This window comes from Falco cherrug, chromosome 3 (genome assembly GCF_023634085.1).
Source record: "Falco cherrug isolate bFalChe1 chromosome 3, bFalChe1.pri, whole genome shotgun sequence".
NCBI classification, from domain to species: domain Eukaryota; kingdom Metazoa; phylum Chordata; class Aves; order Falconiformes; family Falconidae; genus Falco; species Falco cherrug.
In genome coordinates this window covers 108,677,093-108,690,292 of record NC_073699.1, presented here as the reverse complement: position 1 = coordinate 108,690,292, position 13,200 = coordinate 108,677,093, and the positions used below count along the sequence as shown (strand labels likewise).

Genomic DNA, 13,200 nt, shown 5'->3' with positions numbered 1-13,200 from the left:
CAGTAAGAAGGTAGCAGATGTAGTTCTAGATAGCTAGGAAGGAGGTGGGTGGTTATACATTTCTTGGGTGTAGATACGGCTAGGTATAGCTGTTGCCCTCCTCTGCTTCATGTATTTACAGGAAACTGCTGCCTGCTTTCCCCATCCCATCTTCCTCATACCTCCTTAGCTTGGCTAGATAATCTGTCTGCTTCTGGATAGTCTCCTTAGATGTTTGGGTTCACGCATGGAAGGACAGGAGGAGGTCTGTAGTAAACAGTATTTGAAAAGACCCTGTCTAACTGACAGCCTCTGGAATTCTTCCAGAGGGATAAATCTGCTTGTTATTTTCATAGCAGTGTGAGTTTATCTTACTTTATTAAATGACAATTGAGGGTTTCTGTTTTATTCTTTTAATTTAATCTGTCAGGTGGAGGGGAGTGCTCTGCATCACAGGTGCCAGCTCCTGATGCTGCCTATAGAAACATGAACATCCATATCTGCTGCGCAATAGAGGCAGGCCTGTGTCTTCTGTATTGTTTTCCTTCCTGGTAAAGTAACTCTTCCATCTCTGTTAACCTCCAACACTCTAGAGCCATAAAGAAGATACTAGCAAGAGCTCGGCAGCTGGTTGATTCCAAAAAGGAAGATGGCTTCACTGCCCTGCACCTTGCTGCTCTTAATAATCACAAAGAAGTGGCAGAAATTCTCATCAAAGAGGTAAGAAAGAAAACAAAACCGTCACCAACAAAAACTCCCATCTGTGCTGCTGCCAAACCTCTACATTTCCTAATCACTGTTGAGTTAATGCTGGGACTCACAAGAATGTCTGTGTCTCTTTGAGGAGCTGGCATTGCTTTTCAGACTTTGAAGAACAGAGGTTGGCATTCCTGGGGGTATTTTCCTTTGGCACTGGCAGTAGAGGAGAAGGGTATCTTGCAGGCTAGAACAACGCGGCTTGGAACTGGAGCTTGCTGCAAAATGTTCAGTGAAGTGGTGGGTGTGAAGGGAAGAGACATCGGAATAGCTCATTAAGGAGTGTGTAAATCTGCATTCAGAACCTTCCCTACCACATAGGTCCAGGTCAGAGCCCAGTTTCTCTCGCTCCAGGTATATGCTGAAGCTCCCCAGCTACTGGTTGTTCTGTGGTGGGTTTCTCACTCTTCATTTTCACGAAAGAGTATCTGAAGGCATGTATTCCATTTGAATGCAGAACAAGTTATTTTGACGTGTTTGCTCCAGGTTATTTATCTTTCTTCAGTCTTAAGTTAGTGCTAGACGTGCCCCTGATGACCAGTGTTGTTTAGCAATGAAAATGGCAAACTGAAGGATGACAATTTGACTGGCATTTTGCTGTTGATTTTTGTGGAGTCAAAGCTAGCCGCTGTCTCTGCTTTCAGATGATAATTGGCCATGAACGTGACAACTACATGTCAGCACTCCTGGTTTGTTTCTTCTCAGTCATTTGTTGGCTGAGTTCCTCCATCTTTACCAGGGAATCCAAACCACTACAACAAGGCTTTAATGGATTTACAAATGAATGCTGTAGAGGAGTGTCTGTGAGCACTAACTACTTAGTACTATGCTTTATTTCTGGCATAATTGCTGCATTAGCATAGCCGTATCTTTAAAGGCTCTCTGTTCTCTAACCCTTGCTGCTGTCTTCCTCTGCAGACTTGGCAGAGGGGCAGAGTGATTCAAATTTGAAGTTTTTTCACCTCTTTGCTTTGAAGAGGGGAAACCAAAGCACCACAGGCAGCAAGGAATCAGTATTGCTTTAGAGGAACTAGTCCATGCCCGTTTGCTTGGAGTGGTTTCAAGATCTGTTTGTGTCAGGGAAGTGATGAGTTGTCATACCGAAGTCATCACCAGGATTATGTTATCTGTGTGTCAGTTGGGCACTTGGCTTCTGATCCTCTCTTTCTTGATGTCTGAGGTGTGGGGGCCATATGACTTAAGTTACGGAGTGCTGGGTCATATAGCTGTCTTGGAGATCTCTGTACTGCTGTCCTGACGAAGAGGGACTTGAGACCTGGGGCCTCAACAAGCCCCACAGCTGCAGCACTTTTCTTCAGCCAAACTCACCCTCATGCAATTCTTCTCTTCAAGGGTCGTTGTGATGTCAACCTCAAGAACAACCGCAACCAGACACCGCTGCACCTGGCTGTCATCCAGGGACATGTAGGGATGGTGCAACTGCTGGTCAGTGAAGGCAGTGATGTCAATGCTGAAGATGAGGATGGGGACACAGCCATGCACATTGCCTTGGAACGGCAGCAGTTAATGTCACTCATGATGGAGAAGCGTGAAGGAGAGATGGGATTGTCCCTTCTTTCCAAGGTGAGCTGGGAGTAGGAGAAATTCTAGCGCCAATGGCAGGAAAATGCATGATGTTAAAATGAGAGCAGGTAGTGGGGGTCTGAGGGGACAGAGGAAGGCATGGAAATTGTGTAAAGCCACTCCAGATGAGGAGCGTGGAAACAAGCCTTCTTGCTTGTGGGAAAGCAAGAATAGATCCTCTGAGGGTACGCTTGAATTTATAGCACGAAACTTCACATAGTCAGACAACAATTCATACTGTCTCCCTGATATTTTTATTAGCATTGTGTGCTTCTTTCTTGACATGGGAAAGGTCATGAATCCAGTTGTAGAGCCAAGACTCTTGGGTTTAATTCATGCCCCAGAACCACAGCAATTCATTTCTGTCTTATGGCATGGAAAATATGAGGATAGCTAACCACATACGCTGCAGTTATCTGCAGTGTAGAACAGAATGTGAGAGGTGAGATGTATCAGGCTGAAGGATAAAGATTATGTTGTCACAAAGCCTGAACTGGGTTTCACTGTGTGGCTCTGTATTCAGGGATATATAAGGCCTTTCAGGAAATGCCTTAGAACTAGAAATCAGCGCATGATATGTCAAAGACTGGAAGCTTAGTCTGGTTTTGGCAAAGATTAAATTAGCCCTTCAAAGTGTTCTGCCATCCACTTAAATACCAACACATGCACACACCCAATTTGCAGTGCATATGTTGGTTATACTTTATGGGTGGAGCGAGAATGATTCTGTTGTAGGGATAATTTAGTATACTGGAGAATCTAGCATAAATTTTTTTTAATTGTAATTTGAAATGAACAGAATCAATTAAACCAACATTCTAAAGGGCTGCATGCTGTGTGCCAAACCACCCATTCCTCCTTTCTAGTTGAAAAAACCCTAGCGCGTTGCTCTTCTTCCATTCTGCTCATCACCAAGCTACTAGTGTTGATAGGATGAGTTGATGGCTCAAGGCTCTTCTGAAGATGCTCCAGCCTCAGGTACTCGGGCTCGATCAGCCACTGACATTCCAGAGACACCCCACACCAGCTCAGCAAACGCTTCTTTCTTCTGAATTTCTTTGCCTGGAAATATGAGCAAAGGGGTCAGCTGCAAGGGTGGGTTTTATCTCACTCAGCCTGCCTAACAGCTTTGCTAGCTGTTGGGTCTTCGCTTGTGCTAGGGACAGCCAATAGTCCTGGACACAGAAAGTTTTAAAGCAACATGACAGATCGGTGCATGTCATTCCCAATACCGTTTACATTACAAGGTCTGGACATGTTAAGAGTCCTTCATGTCTAATTTTACTTGCTCTGATCTACCTGCCCTGGTCTTCTAAGTCAGTGGAAAATGTTTGTTGACTTTCAATTAGTTGGGATAATGTATACAGAAACTTGGCTTTTTAAATACCTGTCACTTAGGTCTCCATACACCAGTTGTTCATGAACTGGTATGTGCTGTGGTGGCTTCAGAGTACTTCCTTTTCACTACCTGAAGAAGTGAATGCCTATTACTATGATTAGTAATAATTAGCATCAGTTAGGTCCAGTCTTATGCGCTGTTGTTCCTGGAATGTGAGATTTGAATCTGCTATTTACATGCTGAAGGATTTTTGTGTTTTCAAAAAAGAATGCTAAATTGCACTTTCAGATTAAGACTTTGTTTAGAATTTGATACAGATCAAAGGCACATAACAGAAACTTATTCTCTTAACAGAGAGTGTTTCTCAACTTTTAGCTGCAGGCTTCTGGCTTTCTTGGAAATGTAGAGCTGAATGTTGGAACTGCAATTGCATGTTACTTAGCACAAGAAGGAGCAGATATTAATTATGCAAACCATCGGGGAAAGTCTCCTTTAGACCTCATTGCAGATGGAAGGATTGTCCAGATTGTGAAAGACTTCTCACAGAAATTCAGGTAAGCCATGTCCTCTGGAAACTACCTACAGCGTACTTATTTGCAACATGCAGAGTGCTTCCACAGGACTGTGGTGTCACTGCATGCAGCTGTTATTCCAGGAGGGATGAAGCATCTTTGAAACACTTTGGATGTCAGTGTGAGCACCTCCTGTTTCCTCTGGAGCTGGTTGCTCACCCTGTGTTTCTGGAGGGGTTATTTAAGGGTATATGCTGCCATTTGAAAGAGTTGGAAAAAGCAGATTAATACTGCTTGGTGCAAACTTGGCCTCCTGATTTACAGAGAGCCCTGAGGCAATCTCAGGAGACTGGCCACTGAAGCCAAGAGCAACTTCTGTCTTGCAGAGTAAATTCTGGGTTGTGGTTTATTTTCATTGGATTCTTCAGTTGCAGGTATTTAAAGTCTAAGCAGAGAGGAAGTGCAACAAAAGAGTGGGCACCAGAATCTGCAGAAATTATTCCAGAGCTAGATAAATGCCTGGTTTTCAGCCAGTAAGAGAAATAGCAAAGAAAATGCCAAAGGGAGAGCTGCGAGTCCAAGATGGCTTTAACTTGGGTTCTGAGAAGCATTTGTTTGGATTTTGACTTTGCAAACATGGAAGCAGGGTTCTGTTTGATTGGAGGGCACAAGACCCACAGTCATGTTAACCCTGGAGGAAGAGCCATGCAGCAGCCACTGTAATTGGCCATGTTTCTGGTCCACTGTAAATAACAGGTGAAATGTTTCCCTTAAACATCTTCTGTAGGGATTTTTGTCAGTGAAGTATATGTTGGATAAAGGGGTTTTTTGCTTAAAGAATGCTGGTTCTTTCAGACTGACGTTTCTCGTACAATGTACTGGTTTCAGCTTCTGTGTTGAGGTTCAGCTGGAGGATTTCGGGGGGTGTCTGCAGGGTTAAGGCAGCCACTGCAGACTGAGTCTGTGTGCTAGACCATAGGCCTAAGCCACTATGGTGTGTCCCAGCATTTTACACAGGAGCCAGCAGAACAAGGTAGTTAGCTGTACCTTTGTCAGCTACTTGTTAGTCTGACTGAAATTAATAGGTCTAGAAGGGGAAGAGTGTCTGGGGTTTATACGCATTTATAATGAAGTTACTGCCACTTTGCTAGGAAGCTAGATAGTAGTTTCTTCCCAGAAACTTACTGACTTTGCATGAAAAAACCAAAACGCACCCCTTTGCAGTACTCCTAGTGGGCCAGGGATTTCTTGGCAGTATTGAAGACACATTTGCTAGTAAATGACTACCCTTGTCCCTTCTGTTCAGTCGTCAATCATTCTTGCAGTTTAAGTAGTAGGTCTAGCTAGCAGATGATCGGCTGGCAGGAAAAGTAATAGACGGATTGGGTGCTGAGGGCTCGTAATGCCAGGACAGAAATCTGAATCTGAGCCTGTATTATGCAGGAGGCAAACTTGGAGAAAACCACCCCAGGCACTTTTCAGGAACGTGCAAAAATGAAGGATCCTTAGGACTGCACGTTTTAAATAGCTCCTAAAAGCTGACTGCTCCCAGGAGGTGATTGTACCATCAATACCTTACTGTTGCCCTCCAAAAGAGCACTTTCAACGTGTGTAAATATTAGTCATCTCTGCTCTTTCCCTTTCTTTTTAGATAAATCCAGTCAGAATCCCAGCTACTAAAGACTGAGTTGGTCCCACTAGGGCAGTGAAGGTTTACAAGTTTATGCTACCTGAGCATCTGCTGCTCTGTCTCCATGTGGAGTGTTTTCCAGCGATCAATACAATGTTACCTGGTTGCTGAAGGAGGACCTGAAGTGCGTGGCTCAAATTTTATTACGTTTGTGGTTGCAGGGAACAGCAGATTTCTTCAGACAGCTCAGCCATCACCTGCAGCCTTCGCCGTGTGCACACTACCCCCAACACAATGACCAACCTTAGTGTCTCGAGTGTGGCAGTCCCCACAGAGTGCCTGGTCTGCTCAGAGCTGGCCTTGCTCATACATTTCTTCCCATGCCAGCACAGTATTGTCTGTGAAGGTAAGTTCATTCTGTGTGTGTGTGTCTTTTTTTAAAAAATTTTTGTTTCCTGTTCTACCTAGCTTCCCTAGCTGGACTATCATAAATCAAACTCTGTTCAGACACAAAGCTATTGTGCTGTTTGTGTCCTGAAACAACCCCAGCATGATTTCAACACCACATAAGATGTCCAAAGTTATCTATAAAAACCATGGGGTGTTCTGACTGTCTGCTGATTGGGACCCCAGGCAGCTTTGCTTGTGCTTATAGATGCCCTGGGTAATTCAGAAGGAAAGCCAGATGTTTCAGTTCTAGCAGGCATTGCTTTATCCATCATAAACCTCCTGAGAAGGATTTCCTTCTCTGGCTTTTGTTACTGGTTTGCATTTCATTTGTTTTAATGGCAGCCTGCTCAAACATGTCAGCAAGTTTGTTATCTCACAAGGCACTCACAGTCTGACCACAGGGACTTTGGTAAGGACTGTGCGCCAGAGCTGCATCCTTTTCCCTCAGAGCAAAGGGCTGTTTTGATCCACAGTGCAGCAGTTCCAGTAGCACAGAGTGTTGAGGACTTAAAGGTGTTGGTTTTGCTACTGGCGTAGGAAAGACAAAACCAAGAGACTAGGATGTAGCTCAAAAAAGAAGGTAGCGTTCTCATTTCCATGCAGAAACAATCTCTTAATCGTCCAGGGAGGTCTCAGGTTGTTCAAAGCTGATGTTCTTGAGTCTGTCGTCTTCCTCTTCATTCTATCATCAGTGAGCTTAATTGTAATCTCTTCTTGTATCATTCATGGTAGAATGCTCCAGGAGAATGAAGAAGTGCATCAAATGTCAAGTGACAATAACCAAAAAACTGAAACAAGGTATGTTTGCTGTTCCTGCTGTTCAGTGCTGCGGGAAGGGTCACATTAGTTTGAGCAGCATCAATGATTTTCAGTGAAATAAGCATAAGGAAGGGAGATGACATTTTGTTTTGGGTTCTTTAGGGGAGAGGGGGGTGTGCCTTTTCCATTGACCACCTTTAGAGGTAGATTCTCTCAGGTGTCGTGGGCCAAGCTCAAGCTGCATAGGCAGGAGAGGACATTTGACAAAGCTTGTCCTGTGCGTGGCTTCTTTTGCATCTTGAAAGCAAATACTAGGTTATCTATGTGTCAGTCTAACGGTTTTCACAGGTGGCGATTTAACAGTGAAAATCTGTGAGAAAGGAAAAATTACATCTTGTGAAAGCCTTGCTCCTCCCTTGGCTGAAATTACAGTGCCTGGGCGGGGCTGGCATTAGCCAGCTGTCCAGGAATCACTGAGCTGGATCGTTTTGATAAAGCTTTTTAGCCCAGTTCTAAAAGACTGTCTTCTGTTCACCTTACTCAGCATCCAGAATGAGCAATATCATGCACGTCAGCAAGCTAGAAGCGGGTTTGCACCTGCCTGAGATTTAACACAGGTTTCCCACTGAAGCTTCTTCCATAGAGGTGATGAGAGTTGATGTCTTTGTAGCTGAGATCACTCTTATGGCAGGTGCACAGGCAAATGGATTGCATGTCCTGCTGCTCATCACTTAGTATTATGGACTGCTTTGTTGGAGTCAGGTTATATAGACTTGATGCCTTGAAAAAAGCACAGGGGAGCCAAGAGCCTGTCACACGGCAATGGACGTATATACAGCTGACAAAACCAGAAATTCTTTGGAACTCTATAATGCAAGAAATAGCAAGTCTGCTTGACGGTAGACAGGAGCATTTGTCTTTGTTACAGACTGGCAGCAAAATAATGATGAGAATTCCAAATGAGCTATTTGCATGCAAATTTCTGCTGGAGGAGGAACGGTCAAGGTCTCTGAAAATCTCAGCAGGACGTCCTTATCAGTGATGTCTTCAGTGTTTGCCTTTAACAAGCTCCCCATCCCCAAACTTGCTTCACCTTTATGGATTTGAAATCACTTCTTATACCACTGAAGCGTAACTAATTCCAGAATACTGGGGAAAGCGACATCTATATCGAAGTGTAAAGCTCTACCTAATTAAAAGTTGAGGATCAGAAGATGAACAGTGGGCTGAAAGCTGAAACAAGGAGGAGTCTTATTTACTTAAGCTAGCAGTTGTCCAGGATTTGATGTTTTTTCACTTCTTAGTGTTGACCAAATTACTCTTATTTGTATAGTTTCTTATATGCAAAAGTCAATGTAAGTGATGTAAAATGGTTTCTTCCTGTTCTACCATGTATGTCCTGAAAGACTTAACCAGAAATTTGAATCCCAGACGTGAACAGGAGGTTGAGAGAACATAGTACTCATAGCACTGTAAGGGTTGCCAGACTGGTATGGCAGAGCATTACAAGCAGCTTTGAAAGTTTTAACTTGAGGGTAGCAGCAGCACATTCCAGAACAACAAGGCAGGGCATTTCAGACAACGTTTTTGTTTCCTTTAAAAAAAGCAACCAAACAAACAAAAACATACACTAACCAGCTGAGCAACTACATGGAGGAAAGCAACGCTGGCCAGTCTGTAAAAAGCATCATCTCAGGCTTTTTTTTTGAGGAATGCCTGGATAAGGCTCAGTGAAGAGAGTTTAGTCTGAAGGAATTGCTACTCTTGAGGGGCAAAGTCTTAATTAAAAAGACACTGCATGAGGCAGAGCACACTAGTGACTAACTGTCTTCCTGCTCTCCACCCCTGCAGACAGCACCGAGGTGGAGTGCAGCCCAGGCTCTGAATCCACAGATCAGAGGAAGCTCATGGAGGAGCTGCAGAACCGCTACCGGCAGATGGAAGAGCGCATCACCTGCCCTATTTGCATCGATGACCAAATCAAACTGGTCTTCCAGTGTGGACACGGCTCTTGCCCAGACTGCAGCACAGCCCTTACTGTCTGCCCCATCTGCCGGCAGGCTATCCGGGAGAGGATTCAGATATTTGTCTAAGGATCCGCTTGCTTCCCTTCCTGTTCCCACCTCCCTCCTTTACTTCCTTTTTGTTTGCATTATAGATGAGAAGCGCTAGTCAGGCTGTCGTGTTTGGCTACCTGCAAAGCCATCCTGAAAGAGAGGGAAGCAAATGACTGATGTGACTTGGGTGGAGGTGGGGGGAGTCCCCTCTACTTGCAGTGTCATAAGGCCGAGGAGTGGTGCTTGAGGGCAGGCAGCCCCTCACCCTGTGCTGCTGATCCATCAGAAAACCTGAAGTAAAGACCACCGAGCTGTCCGCTGAAGGTGTAAGAGACTTTCAGACCAGATGCGAGTAGACTTCCATATGCAGATGTTTTCAACAGCATCCGACTCGGGTGACTGCATCCTGTCTAGTGCCCTGCAGTGCCAGCTCTGCAGCCTTGCGTTGCTCTGGAAGCAGATGCTGTAGGATATACCTTACACCTTGGCAGGCAATGGCAAAGCATACGCTTACACTTGACGTGAGGAGATACCGGAGGAGATGGGTCACGGTGTCAGTTCTCACAGCTGCCTGTCAGTGGTAGGGAGGTAATGTCCTAAGACAGCATGCTCTCTGAACTAGTGCTTGTGGGCTCAGCAACAACCTGGACTGGCAAGAGGCAAATCTGGATGTAATGAGATCCTAAAGACAGAGTGTGTGCCTTAGAGATAAAGTAGTGAACACTGATTGGAGAAAATATATTGTTACAACAAATATTTCTAACCTCTAAGTGACACTCTTCCATTATTATTTTTTTTTTTGGCACAACCGTGTGTTCAGAGACTCCTGAGCTTTCTATCCATAATGCCAAAGGCAGGTGTTAAATACTCCAATCAAAGTGTAAAGAAAATAAATAGTAATAATTAAGACATGAGAAAAAGGGATTTCATTTTTGTTTCTTTGTTTTGCAGCAAAACTTAATAAAATAAAATATATATTTTCCTGAGCATTAAAATGAATGTACAAATGGTAGCTGAAATACGGATCCAGTTGTATTGTGTTTTCCAACTGTCTGACTGAAGAAATATTATCCACTGAGTCCATCCTGTAAATTAACTGTTGGTGAAAGTGGCAGCCTGTAGGGCTTGTGTGCCATGAGTGTGAGTATATATACGTACATGTTTGCGTGTGTGGTGTGTATCTTTAATGACACAATTATACACAAGCGTACTGTTTGTTAGATATTACAAGCAATATTTAAACCAAACCAAACTACGGTGTTCCTCTACTACCTTTGTTCATTAGCAAAGAGGTGGCAAATCTTTTAAAGACATTTTTAACTTTGTGGAATATATGGTAGTTACAGGAATACTTATTACTTCTTCCTTATCGATGCTTCATAATCACTTGGTGTTGTGACAAAGTCTTGCATCACAGCCTGTGACTCCTATAGATAATCTTTGTCAAAATACTCACTTGAGGCACTTACGGTTTCAGTGGATTTTTTGAGCTATGGAAATGGATCAGATTTAATGCCTAAATTATTTGGTTGGGTTAGATTCAGCACCCAAAAAACCTAACGCTGAATTTCAGAATCCGCTTTGTTAAAAATCAGAGGTGCAGGTACTCATTTACTTATTCCCTAGGAGTTCATGTTAGTGTAAATTCCTTTGGAATAAACCAGACATTTCCCCAAAATGTTGGCTGTATTGTGGTAGAGCAGCAATAGAAAAGTGCCATGCAAAGGCTATTTTCCAGAAGTACAAGACTGAGCCATCTTTGTCACGTAAGAGCTGCTTTAACCACTATTTGATGCAGGTTGATAATTTTCCAGGCTATATATTACCCCAACCCCACTCTAAGCGTTTTTTTGAAATACAGTTCTTTTACAAGCCTCTACAGCAAATCCAAAAGCAGTTTAGTAAAGGTTAAACTGATTGATGCTTCATCGTGTGTGTTAAATGTATATATATGTGTGTGTGCTGGCACTTGGGGAAGAGGGGACAGAGGTGGCAAACTGTTCAGTATCTGTTGTGTTATTCTCCTCTTTTATGCCTAAGGTGTCATTTTATTCAGGAAGAAACAACAGGGAGCATCTGCTTCATTTTTAAAATAATTTCTTTGGCTACTAAATGAAGAAAGGCTTCCAAGTGATTATTCTCCCTAAAGGAAAAAAACTGTAGGAAGACTGCAGCCTTTGACTTCCAAGCTGTGCAGCTGTTGCAGAAAATGGAGATTATTTTTCTTCTTTTTTTTCCTGGCTAATGAAAAGAGATTTTTTAGGGAAAGAAGAGCTTCCCTCAGTTTTGTGTTTTAACTTTTTAAAATGCAAGTTCCTTCTCAAGATCTCCTGATCTTGTTTTTATGTCTGAAATGCATTGTATGGCCAAGATAAGAGATGGAATTTTGCACAGCATAATGTACCTGCTTAAGAACTACAGGAATGGTTTGTAAATGCAGCAATCAGGTTGGGAGTCTGTTCTTTCATTTCGCTGTTCCTTCTGTGACTGCTTTTGAGGAGCAAGAGTTGAGATGTTAAGCACCATTTTGACCCTTTCGTTTTCCTAGTAAGAAGAAGGGAATTCCTGCACCACAACAGAGAAGAGACAAGCTGGTCAGTGGAGCCACAGGAACAAGAGCTCACTAGTAGAAGGCAAGCAGATGCCCCTATGTGCCACGTATGTTTTTGGTAAGCTTTGCCCCCCATGGCAGGCTCTGCTCTGTGGGAGTCTGAGGCTTTGGAGAAGTGAGGGAGGTTCTGCCGTTTATCTTTCCCGATAAGCCTGTTTATGTGGAGGGCCAGGGTCGGAGAGTGACTTGGAGCTGTTGAGTGCTCCACTGGGTGAAATGGTTAGTTTTACGTACTTGCTAGTTTGTCTAGTTCATGTGTGATCTGGCCTGTACTCTCAGCCTGCAAAAAGTGTTTCGCTGCTCCACTCCAGGCTTGCATCTGAAGCACGAGAAGGAAAAGCTATCTGTAGTAAGCAGGAAAAGAGCCAAGAGCCTGGACTGAGATTAGGGGCTGCATTAAATTTAGCTGGAGATTATTAGAGGGGGAAAAGAGGGCGCAAGGTGGGGGCAGATGTTCCTCCCCTTTCTCCTTTTGCTACCGGTTGGTATTCTTGCTGGTTATAGGAGTAGCAAGGGGCTGAAGAGAGGCAAGGAAATGAAAGAGCAGTAGGCAAATGCTCTTTGAAGACAAAACCTAAACATTGTCATTAGTTAATCAGTGTAGATAGTGAGTAACTTTCTGCTTGGTGTTTATTACCAGTTGATTTCCCACAAATGAGACTGCTAGGTCTTCCAGAAATGAGCTGGGGGGCTCCTTGTTTCCCTTGGGGTGCCATCTCTTGAAAGGCAGCTCAGTACCTTGCAGCAATGTACGTCAATGGCTTCGAAAGGGAAAGACCTCACTGAGGCTGGTGTCGAAGTCTAAATACAAGGTGGCAGCTCATCTCATACTTGGAACCAGGGTTTCTAAAGCACTTCCCTTGGGAGTGTGCCCAAAACTCCATGTTCTACAGATGGCATGAGTCTGAGGGAGTAGAGAGAGGGAGCTTGCATGTGGAGAGGTAGTTGGAAAAAGAATGCATCTTGCTATATGGACTGTGTTCCCACTAGTCCATGCTGCTTCCAAACCAGGAGGATTGGTATATCTACAAATGGCCTACAGGTTATTAATACAGACCACCAAAGAGCAAGAACAAAAATATCCCCACCCGGGGAAGCAATTCTTACTCCTTTATGGACACGCTTTATTATCTGTGTGTTGAGAAAAATTTCTCCCTCATCTTATTCCTGAAATTCTGCTCGCTACGTGGCCATGACTGGAGTGCTGAGCTTCTCACTGGGGTCAAGACCACGTCTCTTTGGTAACACAAGGTCAGGCCAGTACAGGCACTTCTGTGAGCTGCAGCTCCAAATTGTCAGTTAAGCAAAATATTCCATTTTCTTTGCCAGCTGGAGCAAGCCCTTGTTTTCAGCTCATTTGCTATTCAGCAGACCATGGATTTTTCTAGGAACATCAGCAGATGCTGATCACGAGGGACTGCATGATAGAAAGTGGGAGAACACTTGGGGACTAAAGAACATTCTTATTCTCCCCCTCCCTGGGGAATGTTGCTCCCTGCTACAGCAGACACAATCCTTTTTAG

The 13,200-nt window shown here is 43.8% G+C and overlaps 1 protein-coding gene across 6 annotated transcripts in view; it reads left to right on the top strand.

Moving 5' to 3' along the window:
* MIB2 (MIB E3 ubiquitin protein ligase 2) overlaps positions 1–10,085 on the top strand; it is a 53,627-nt gene extending 43,542 nt beyond the window's left edge. For all 6 annotated transcript variants that reach the window (XM_055704805.1, XM_055704803.1, XM_055704804.1 and 3 more), the window contains 6 exons: positions 573–699; positions 2,089–2,319; positions 4,034–4,212; positions 6,022–6,206; positions 6,983–7,048; positions 8,861–10,085. In XM_055704805.1, the coding sequence (XP_055560780.1) occupies positions 573–699; positions 2,089–2,319; positions 4,034–4,212; positions 6,022–6,206; positions 6,983–7,048; positions 8,861–9,102 (1,030 nt within the window). In that variant the 3' untranslated portion in view covers positions 9,103–10,085. The remainder of the gene's footprint in view (positions 1–572; positions 700–2,088; positions 2,320–4,033; positions 4,213–6,021; positions 6,207–6,982; positions 7,049–8,860) is intronic.
* The last annotated feature ends 3,115 nt before the right edge of the window (positions 10,086–13,200 follow it).